Source organism: Solanum lycopersicum, chromosome 2 (genome assembly GCF_036512215.1).
Source record: "Solanum lycopersicum chromosome 2, SLM_r2.1".
Lineage (NCBI taxonomy): Eukaryota > Viridiplantae > Streptophyta > Magnoliopsida > Solanales > Solanaceae > Solanum > Solanum lycopersicum.
In genome coordinates, this window is record NC_090801.1 from 66,456,132 (window position 1) to 66,468,277 (window position 12,146).

At 33.5% G+C, this 12,146-nt stretch overlaps 1 protein-coding gene across 1 annotated transcript; it reads right to left on the reverse strand.

Annotated features, from left to right (window-relative positions):
• Positions 1 to 212: 212 nt before the first annotated feature.
• Positions 213 to 7,846, reverse strand: MDR1 (ABC transporter B family member 4). The gene is made up of 10 exons (NM_001247280.1): positions 7,324 to 7,846; positions 7,188 to 7,242; positions 6,644 to 6,819; positions 5,945 to 6,145; positions 5,062 to 5,321; positions 4,650 to 4,966; positions 4,340 to 4,563; positions 3,410 to 4,229; positions 3,080 to 3,321; positions 213 to 1,562 (listed from the first exon to the last, which is right to left on the reverse strand). Exons 1-10 carry the CDS (start codon positions 7,567 to 7,569, stop codon positions 354 to 356), a joined length of 3,750 nt encoding a protein of 1,249 aa, NP_001234209.1. The 5' UTR covers positions 7,570 to 7,846; the 3' UTR covers positions 213 to 353.
• Positions 7,847 to 12,146: the final 4,300 nt, after the last annotated feature.

The following is a 12,146-nucleotide window of genomic DNA, read 5'->3' on the forward strand; positions in this document are numbered from 1 at the left end:
AAAAAAAAGGGGGAAACCAAGGTGTATAATGAAATAATCCAAAGCATATACAGAAAAGTTGAATGCTCCATATTTTAACATATACTTCTTCTCCATAGGGAATAGAGTTGTAAACTTTCCCAATGATATAATATTTGATCGTGACAATCCCATATCTACAACTATCAGCATCATCACATCATCATAATCAATAAAGCATATGAAAGCAACAGTCACTAGGACCCAAACATTGTTACTCCCCCCACAAACCATCCCAGAGGCCAAAAACACTAGGCCATGTTGATTGCTTCCATAAAAATTAAAAGTTGAAAAGTTAAAAAAAGAAAAGGAATAAGAGATTCTTGTAATTTTCATCATATGCGGTGGTGTTGTAGTTGCAATAGTCTAGAATATGCACCTTCTGGCCTGCTGATTAACTCAGAATGGCTTCCTTGTTCAACGATTCTTCCGTCTTGCACAACACCAATAGTATCCACATTTCGAATTGTTGATAATCGGTGAGCCACCAAAACGGTGGTTCGACCTCTCATCAACCTTTCGAGTGCTTCTTGTAACACACATTCGGATTCAGCATCCAGTGCACTTGTAGCCTCATCAAGTAGTAGAATCGATGGATCTTTAAGAACGGCCCTTGCAATTGCAATCCTTTGTTTTTGTCCTCCTGAGAGTTGAACACCTCTCTCACCAACAGGGGTTTTGTAACCTTCAGGCAAACCACTAACGAATGTGTGTACATTTGCTGCCCGAGCTGCTTCAATGACTTCGGCTTCTGTTGCACCCTCTTTACCATACGCGATATTTTCAAAAATGCTAGCTGCAAAAAGAGCTGGCTCTTGTTGCACCAAACCAATCTTAAGCCTTAGAGACTTCAAGTTTAATCTCCTTATGTCTTTCCCATCAATCATAACTTTTCCACCCGTTGGATCATAGAACCTTTCGATTAAGGCTATAACAGAGCTCTTTCCCGATCCACTTGCCCCAACAAGAGCTTGGCTTTGGCCAGCGCGAATCCTTAGATTGAGGTCCTTGAACACAGAGACATCCGGTCGTGAAGGGTATGCAAAATCAACATGACGGAGTTCAATATCCCCTCTAATTGATTCAACTGGATCGCCTTCAGGGTCATCAGGATCGACCCTGGTAGAGCGATCAAGAATGGAAAATACAGAACCAACAGCTTCACCACCCCTAATAATCTCGGGTGCTAGGCTGACCGTTTCAGCAACTGAATTAGCCGTGATCACAAGGACTACAAAGACCTTAATTACCTTAGAGAAAGTCGAGACCCCGTTGTTAACAAGGTGTGCACCGTACCAAAGAATCAGAGCTTCAGAACCATAAAGAGCAAGCTGTGATATACCAAATAAGAGACCTGACATTTGGCTTCGTCGAAGACTCTGCATTTGTGGAACTCTAAGCTCTTGGGAGAACAAAGAGATAATCTTCTCTTGGGCATTGAAGGCTGCTACGGTTCTAATATTGCTTACTCCTTCTCCAGCAATCATGCTAGTCTTTGCATGCGCCTTGGCCGTGTCTCCGGCAAATCCTTTCAGTGAGAGTTGCTGTATCATGCATGCAAATTAATTTAATGAGTTTTAGATTTTAGGACACGATCTCAAGTGCTAGTAATTTGGTTCTAAATTTCATTTTTGTATATATACATACATATATAATGATTTTTTAGATATAAATACAGAATTTAGACCGAAGTTACTACATAATGTGGAACGTACATATTATATGCTACCTCCGCTCCCAGATGTAAATCACTAATTAGGGAATAGTTAAAAAAAAGAAAAGGAATAAGCACCATGTATAAGGACAAAAATAATTGTTGTTCTCTTCTAATGTTGCTCACTATTTAAGTTATTGAGCTGTATTAGATCTGTGATACTCAAGCACTCCGATAGGCACATGACTGGCAATTCTGACAATTCTCCCATCAATAACTCACTCAAAATAATACAGCAAAAAGATTTTTAAAAAAAATTGAATAGAAAAAAATTAAGTCAAGTTTGTCATATACACAAGATGATCACGGGTAAAGAATCTCTGCTAATTCTGAGACTCTGGCATGAATATCTAGGAGCTAAAAAAGAGACTAACAAAGTCAAAAAAAACAATCTAACGCTCTGCACCTCCTATTCAACCCCATTCCCTCTTGTCCTTTTCACTGTCTTTGGATGTGTTTTTATCTTACGCCATAAATGTCCTGTGTAATTCCACAAGTGGAGTCTAGAGATGGTTGAATATACATAGATATTACCCTACCTATATTGGTAAAGAGGAAAGAACAATGGTTAAAACTATACGGAACTTATATTGGTGGAAGATAGTAGATATCTAGTGGATTAGTCCCGCACATCACCATTTAAAAAGGAAAAAAAAGACGATTAGTAATTTGAGAAGTGGACAACCTTAAGAAATACTCCTTTTTGTTTCAATTTGTTTGTTAATTTTAACTCGTCACGGAATTCAAGAAAAAAATGAAATTAATGGTCTTAAACTAAAGATAAAGTAGAAAATACCAAAATTTATTTTATTCTAGTAATCTTAAACGTCATGCGAAAAGTTGGAATTAAAAAAACAGAAGAGTAATAAAAAAGAAAAAGGCAAAGTGCTGCTCAATAATATTGGTATTGATGGGTGATGGGAAGTAATAGAATCTTTACAGTTTTTACTGTCATGGCTAATAAAATAGGTATGTTTGAATATGAATTATTTTTTTTAAAAAAAATTTGGTCAGACGTGAGTATCGAAGAACTAAAGCAGCTGAATTGGAGGAAACACATGCAAGGCACCAGTATGGTGCCACTTTCTACTTACTCTCTTGTCCTATGCTTTTACAAGGCACCAGATTCCAAGTAAACCATTTCAAATTTTTTAAATTTATTAATTGAGTGTTACAAACAATCTATCATCAATTAAATTTCAGAAGCTCACACAGCTCAATGTTTAATTAATTTATGTTCCTTTTTCGTATATTCTTTATATTTAAAATGTTAAATAAAGAATGAAACCTGACATGGAGTACTACTTCTAATTGAGTGTTATTCATGGGTTCTGCAAATATTTTTACCTGGGCGAAATTGGCCAAGACGAGAAGCGGAAATGTGGCAAGGATGAGCAGTGAGACACGCCATTCGACTATAAATGCAACTATGAATGAAGTGAGAAGAGATGTCATATTCTGCAGTATAACGGAGATCCTCTCCGCTATAGCAGATTTAACATCTGCAGCATCTGTAGCTAAACGAGCTGCTAGTAGACTTGAATTGTTCTCCTCCTCATCGAACCAACCAACTTCATTCCTTAAAATTGCTGAACAAGTTAAAACAAACAATTAGCTCAACATAAGAACTAATTACAAGATCTTAGTAACATTAAATGATTTGGCAAGGGAAAATACCTGCCAACATCATCCTCCGAACCCTGGTAGTGAGGTTTTCTCCCATAATACTGAAGAAGTAATGCTGTATTAAATATGCTACAACGGCATAAAGACCGGCTCCAATGTAGATGAAGACATATTCCTTTGTCTTCCTTTCCATGGTTGCGGGATTTGTATAGTAGAATACCTCAATCATGTTGCTCATCACAATAGCAAAAGTTGGACCAATGAAACCGGAGAGGACAGACCCTACAGCTCCCATGATTGAATAAGGCCACTCAGGAGCATTCAGTTTGAGAAGCCGGCAGAAATAATTCTGTGGAGCAGGATTTTTCCTATCTGTTTCAGCATTAGAAATCATTTCTATACGCCCATCTGCACCGGTGCTGTATGAATAGCTCAAATTCCTTAAACTTCCAGAGCGAAGGCTTAGAGACTTTGTTGATAATGAATGACTTAATCGAGTGGAACGTGTACGCCGAGTAGATGGATTTGAAAAGTCTCTGTTCCCAACCATTTCCTGGAATCTGATTAAAGAAGCATAAGCCCCAGCTTTGGAAATCAGTTCTTCATGTGTTCCAGTCTCAACCACCTGCCCTTGCTGTATAACTGCAATTGAATCAACATTTCTGATTGTGGAGAGACGGTGAGCTACAACCACAGTAGTACGCCCAACCATGAGACGGTCTAGAGCTTCCTGGACAATGCTCTCGGAACCAGCATCAAGAGCACTGGTGGCCTCGTCAAGCAGGAGGATCTTTGGGTTCTTTAACATAGCTCTTGCAATTGCAATCCTCTGCTTCTGTCCACCAGAGAGTTGTACACCACGCTCTCCCACCTGGATATAGAATCAGTATTAACTTCTCAGGAAGTGCAAATCATCTTAGTCGACCCAATCAAGTTTAATGCTCTAGAAAATTGAATGATAAGGCTAAAACAAACTATAACCTGGGTGTTGTATCCGTTAGGAAGCAAGGTAATAAAGTTATGTGCATTGGAAGCGCAGGTAGCCGCCTCAACTTCAGCCATGGTTGCATCAGGCTTTCCGTATAGAATGTTCTCGAGTATGGTAGTAGCAAATAATGCAGGCTCTTGATTAACAAGGCCAATCTGATCGCGCAACCATCTAAGTTGTAACGTCTTTATGTCCACATTGTCGAGCAAAACTTGACCTGCATGATCAATCATATTTTTAAATGGGATAATTGGTAACGAACATTATAAAACTCAAATATAAGTTCGCCGAAGTGTTAATTACCATCATTAGGATCATAAAATCTTTCTATCAATGAGACGACTGTGCTTTTTCCTGAGCCACTGCCACCAACTACGGCAACTGTCTTTCCAGCAGGGAAGAAAATGCAGAAATCTCTGAAGATAATCACATCAGGTCTTGACGGATAGCTGAAGGTCACATTTTTGAATTCAATGTTCCCGCTGACCTCAGACAGGCATTTCCCATCTAGAGTATCTTGTACAATGGTCGGTTTCTGCTTAATAATTTCCATTAACTTGTATCCAGCTGCTTTTCCTTTGCTGAATGCCCCGAGATTGGAAAATGACTGACCTAAACTCCTGCAAAACCAAAGTTTCAACACCAATAACAGGTTACATGAAGAGATTTAACAAGATAAAGGGAGGATCGTAAACAATGTACTTCAAGGTCTTACATGCCACCAACAATGGCTGAGAAAATAGCAGTAAATGCTTTTCCACCATCACTCTGTCCATTCCGAATGAAAACCCCAGCATACCAAAATACAAGTGCCCATGACATGCATGCTATTCCATAGGTACATCCCAAACCCAAACCTTTAGCCATGCCAGCCTTGTATCCGAGCTTCAATGTGTTCTGAATTGCATCGGAATATGAATTAAGGGCTTTGGTCTCGCCCACATATGAGTAAACTGTTCTGACTTGTGCAATTGCCTGCATTGACAATGTAAACATCATAAACCAGAAGAACTGGAAATCCGAAGAGAAAAGCCATTACATTTTGTGCAAGTCATAGAACAAATAATCAAAGCAAAGGCCCAACAGAGAAGCTCTCCCCTCTGAATTTTTATACATCAAAAACTTTCAAGATACTGATATAGATACAGATAGATAAGGAATTGCCTTTTTTGTGTAACATCCGACAATTACTCAGTTTATCTTGTATATTATTCCTAAAACAACTTCTACGTCATTTTTTAGATTTTGATAAACCATTTCAAATCAATTGTTGGCTTCTTTATGCAAAAAATCCAGGTAAAAAAAACCATAAATATATAAATCAGACTTGTAAGTTTACAAAAACCTTTTGATTAGTCGAAGTATAAAGATGACTTTCATAATTAGATCATATAACTTTCATAAAGTGACTTTATAAAGATTTAACTTTGATAACTGGAACAGCATGCTAAAGAAGGATAATTAGAGGCTAAAGTACTCAAAAACCGATAAAGGAATGGTGAAACTTTATCATAACTGCACATGTAGAAGGATCATTTCATGTGGACTAATTCATATTGTTTTAAAGTACTTCATATAAGTAACCAAAAAGAAATTACCTGCTCAGCAATAATTCCAGCATTTGCATAGGATTCTCTGCTTTTTGACGTGAGACCGGTGAGAGTATACGCATAAAGACCCCCAGCAAAAGCAATTCCAGGAATAACCGCCACACTTAGGAGAGCTAACCGCCACGCTGACACAAAACCAACCACCAAACCCGCCAAGAAAGTCGAAAGGTAGTGAATGAAATTGCCCACCTATAGTTTTCACGTCAAAAAAGTTGTTTCATCAATTATTAGTGCAAGTAAACATCATTAAAGTAGATTTTAAAAAGAAGGATACAGTTGAACTAATTTGGCGTTATCACCGAAAAATAAGGACAAAGATGAAAACAACACAAGCATTCCAAACAAAACAATCCAAGAAATGGCGTGTGATAGCGAGCAATCTTTTGCTAACATGTGCCATTCTGGGACCGGGGGGGGGGGGGGGGGGGCTTAACTAGACTAGCAGAACGCTTCATCGAAAAATTACACTATATATATTATCTTGATTCAGCCACTGTATGGGACCCGCTCTGAATGAAGAGTGAAGACACATCATCATTCAAAAAAGCAAGTGTAACGTATTTCCTAGTTTATCCTTACCGTTATGAATGCTACTAGATTTCACCGTTGGCCTTGTGAATATTCACTTAAATGGATTACAACAGTATTGGCATTAAATTGGAAATAATAAATGAAGAGAGGGCGGACCTTCTCACTTATGGCATCTTGGACCAGTAGAGTATCCGTTGAAACACTGAAAACAATATCCCCTGTTCTTGCATCTGTATCAAAAAACCCAACGTCCTGTTTCAACACTGCCTCTAAATATTTCTTTCTTAGTGCACTCACTTGCCTTTCTCCAGTATACATCCAACAACCAATCTCTGTAAAAACAAGAAATAGAAAACAAATTTTAATATGACAGATCCATGATAGGGACGTGTGATTGGGATAATATTGCATAATAAAAATACATGAGGAAATTGACAATTATTATAAGTGTATAGTGTATAAAATAGAGCTAAAAGACAGGAAGACGGTCCACGGACCACGTGCAACCATGAGACCTAATCTTGATCCTATTGATCCAATGTGAACTGGCTAACTAGCATAAATACAAACATTTTTTAAATATCGATATATAAACTACTATTTACATCGAAACAAAATGTATATACTCGAGGTAAAGTTTGTTTCAGGATACCCATAAAAGTATTTTAAAAAGGAAAAGTAAGTAGATCACTGAGCTCACCTGCATAGGATGATGCACAAACTATCAACCCAAGGTACACGAAATACAGAGCATACTGCAAATTTTGTAACCAAGAAAAAATAATCAGATCCGTGTAAAAGAAATTTATAAATAAATTCAAAAGAAGAAAATTAACCTTTGATACTTCATGGGTCATTTTGTGTAAATCCATTTGATTTTTTCCAAAACCATTTACCATTTCACCAAAAAGGAGAAAGAAAACAGGCATAGAAGAGCCATGTAAAATAGCTCCAATACTTCCACAAGTCATAAGAAGATAATCATATTTATCAGCAAAAGAGAAAAGCTGATAAAAAGGAAGACTCTGTTCTTTCTTTTTCTCAGCCTCTGGCATTGATTTCCCTTCAGTAGTCTCCGCCATTGAACTTCAATAAATAAAAAGAGAAGACAAATTTTGTTGACAATCCAGTTCAAGAATATTAATTGGGGTCAAGAAAGTTCATTTCTTGGAAGAAAAAAGAAACACCATTGAATGATGGGTCAGAGAGATCTGTTTGAAGAAAACAGAGTACTTTGTTGATTGAGCTTAAGAGAAAATGGAGAAAGAGAAGAGAGACAGGTGGGGGAAATAATAAGACCAGTAGTCAAAGGAATGAGAGAAAAATAAACGTAAAAGTGTGTGCAAGTGAGAGTGAGACATCGTTCACTTCACTAAACTATACTTATATATAGCAGCAGAGATTCAGAGAGATACTTTATTTGGGGGTATGGGGTGTCTCCTTAGTAAAAAAAAAAATTTCTGTTATTTCTTTCTTTTTATTTTATTATTACTATTAATATTAAATACTATTTAATTTTTTTATTATTTAGATCACTTATATTTAGTAAATATGGTATGATAAAATTATCCCTAGCATTTACTATTTGAAGTGAAAGATAATATTTAATTCTCTCCGTCCACTTTTATTTGTCATGTTATGTTATTCAAAAGTTAGTTTGATTATATTTAAAGTTAAATTAAATTACATAAGTTCGATATTTTAAATAAAAAATTTAGATATTCAAAAACTATATGAAAAATCCTATAAATTGCAATTTTTTACATTTCATTATGATTAAAAAGTACACTTGAAAATGATAGTTAAAATTTTTATAACTCGACTCTAAAAATAGAAACTATGTCAATTAAAAATGGACCATGGAAGTAATAAATAGTCCACTTCTTAATTCTTATGTTAAGTTAATAATCATTTGTTAGATAGAAAAAAAAATTTAAGAGTCAAATAAAATGAATTTGACTGATATTTTTATAACTTATCATTATTTCCTTTTTATGAGTCAAAAAATATAAAATTTGATTGACATTTTTAAATGTATTTTTTTATTATATAAGAATTATAATTTATAATATTTTTTAAAATTTTAAATTTTTTATTTTAAAATCAAAATAATTATAAATATTATTAGTTACATTCGAAAAACATAACAAATAAAAAAGAAAAGTATAAAATAGATGTAAATTTATTTGTTTGTTTAAACATGGTTTCATATTTTTTACTGAGTTCAACGGAATCTAGTGATCTTTTTCCCTCTGCTCTGCAGCTTCGACTTCTGTGCTTTCCTTATGGCAAATCTGTGACACTGAGCCATTAATTTTCTCAAGTTAATTTCCATATTTTAAATAAATACCTTGCGAGTTTCAATATCTTATGAATAAAATAAAGAGGAAAAGTATTAAGTTGTTGCAAAAAGTATTACGTCTCTTTGGATAAATTTCATAAAAATGAGCATGATTATGACTTGTATTAATTAAAAGTCAAACAATTTTATTCTTTAATAAAATAAATAGTAGAATTTTCATTCTAATAATGTAAGTCAGAATTGCTCTAATGACTAATTATGAGGACTATTCTATATTCTATATTTTAATGTAAATACAAACTCATTTATATTGGATGGTATAAAATTCATTTTATGAACTCAAAATTTTTTATTATTATTAATTACCATATAATCTTGTGAATTGTGATATTTTTTGTCCAATTTATAGTGGTTCAGATAGTAAACATGATTTACTTTACTAAAATTTAGTTACTCCAATGTTCATCATATAGTGAGCAATTGTGACAGATTTATTTTCGAATTGTGAATGAACATACAGGTTTCCTTTAAAATATGCGGTAGAAATGTATTATATCACAAGAAGTATCGTATAGAGTTGGAACCTCAAATATTGTATTTTAAGGTGTAAATATGAGACTTGATGGCTGGTCGTAGTTGTTTTACATACCTGTGATGTGGAATTCACACGCAAATATTAATCTAGAGGAATTTTAATAACTCAATTAAAAGACTCTTTATCCAAAAGTTTAGTAATATTTTTTTCCCTAAAATTATACTGTACAAGTACACCATATAATAACATATGATCCTATATGAAGATTTTATAAATCAACGATAACCTTCTGATTTTACCTTTTTATTTCTAAGAGAGAGAAAAAAAGACAATGGTCTTCTCATAATCCAGCATATATATTTTGAAATTCGTATGTATTTGGAAGGTATATGAGGAATTCAAATGAGGATTCATTTGATAATTGAACAAAGTTATACAGATATTAGTAATGTATAAATTAATCATGAGAAAATTTAAATATTATTTTGCATACTTTTTTTTTACTCATGGATTGAATTGTATTAATTATTTTGTCTTCTATTCAGCATAGAATAATACTATATAAATTCATCATAACATGGGTTGTTTTAAATTGCAAATCAAATAGTAATACTTTATTAATTATATATATGATTCATATAATATAATTTTTAATGTATGCATAACTTACTTTTAAATCAGCTATCGAGCGATTAGTGTTTGATGCGGAGAAGAAAGAAAAAACTTGCTAATAAAGTCAAGAGAGACATGCTACAAAATCGATGATACAACTTTGCCATGCTTGGAATAGGTGAGGGGCCATTTTCAATCAAACAAACCAGTTTCGTTACACATGTGACTTGATACTATTTATGGGAGTATTCTTTAATTTTATATATTTCGTTAAATTATTAATATGTCTACAATATCCTCCCAAAAAATATTACATACATCAATGATTTTGTACTCGTTCTTTAATTTTCAATGTCTAAACTTATGGAGTTCATTAAAAATTAAATATTAATACGAATTGTTTTTACTATTCATATCTGATTAGAATACTAATTTGAATTTGTGCTACATATATACCTATTAGAAATAAAAACAGAACTCTTTATTAAGATTCGAAACCAAAATTTGGATCATATTTATCTTAATTTCTCATGTCAAAATCACTTCAAAGGTTATCTATTTATTTCCTGATTCACTCAATTCAAATCATACGAATTAACAAATGCATGTGCTTACAAAGACATTCCACTAAAGTTTTGTCACATCCAAGTGTAGCTGAAAATATAAGGGTTGTTTCCATTTTTGCCCCTATTTTTCCTTCTCTTAATTTTTTGCCCTTCTTAACAAACAGTCGCATAAGTTTTTATAATACCTCACGAGCTACGTTCGGACATAATATAAGTTTAGAATGTGAAATTATACTTCTTCAGGCGTTTATGCTTCTTTAGGTATAAGTTCAATTAAAAAAAGAACAAAAATAAATGATCAATTGTTTAAACGATAAAAGTTAAAAATCGGGTGATTCAAAGGATATAATGTGTAATTTTATAAAAAATAAGGATATCATATATTATATCTTTCTTTGGCACTGTTTTGGTGTGCCAGAAATGTCTCTTTCTGGGCTACTGTTGAGATAAAAAAGCACTCCAGCAGCCTGCTAAGATCCAGCCCAAATGAAATAGCCCAATTGGTTATGTGGATAGATCCCTTTTCCAACAAAATAAAACTTATATTGAATTAATAATTTGATGGATTGACCCTAAAAGTGTTGTCTCCAAGGAACAAAGCATAAAAAATTACAAGCATCGAATAAATTACACGCAACAGATTGATGGTGCTTTTTGGAATTGCTAGGCTAATCAGAAAATGAACGATCAAACATAGTAGTGATGCCTTCATAAAACGACTCTATGAGAGGAACTTTTGGAATTAGATTAGATAAATTTAATATGAAATTGATTACAGATGGACTTAGTTTTAAAGATTTTAGCAAAATCCTACAATAATCTTAAGTTACTACTTTAATAAAAGCTAGATTTATAATTAGATATTTAATTAGAGTATTTCTTAATATATATATATATATATATATATATATTTTAACTAAAAGTTATCGAGTTTGATAAATAAAGTAACTAGACCGAAGGATTACAATTGGAATGAATGGAAAATCAATAGATTTTTTAGTTGAATATAGCCTCCACCAGAGGGATAGAAATGCACCTTTCATTAAAATTTTCTTTAGTAGTATAACAGATCACAAATAAATATGATCGAAAAAATTGAATCAAACATTACTATCTACACAATTCTAAAATATAACAATTATTTTGAGCCTGTTGATCTTCAAAAGAAAATCTTTGATTCCATTCCCCACATGAACAACCCCAAAAGGTTCAATTTTCAGATATTAAAGATTAGATAATCTTGAAAACACACTTAATATTATTTATATCCATCACACGTTTCAAAAGTTCATTGATGTCTCAAACCAACCTCAGCCAGGCCACTAAAAAAAAGAAGAAAAAAGAGGTGACCTTTTGCTCTGTTATTCTTGAATAATGATTACAATTTCTTAAAAAAAAAAAAAAAACATTACCCCATAACCCAATTGGTAGAAGGATTGAGGGTGTCCACCATTACAAAGGTCATTTGTATCACCTTTACAAACTTCAAACGCACAAATCCTGGCTTTAAAGATCTGGCTGCTGCTTTTCTATCTTACTTATCAAAAAGTTCCATCTTTCTATAGTCCTGAATGGTCAATTTTTTTAGAATAGTGGTGACTGAGCTAGTTTGTGCGTATCTATTAGTCAATTAATTTTACTATG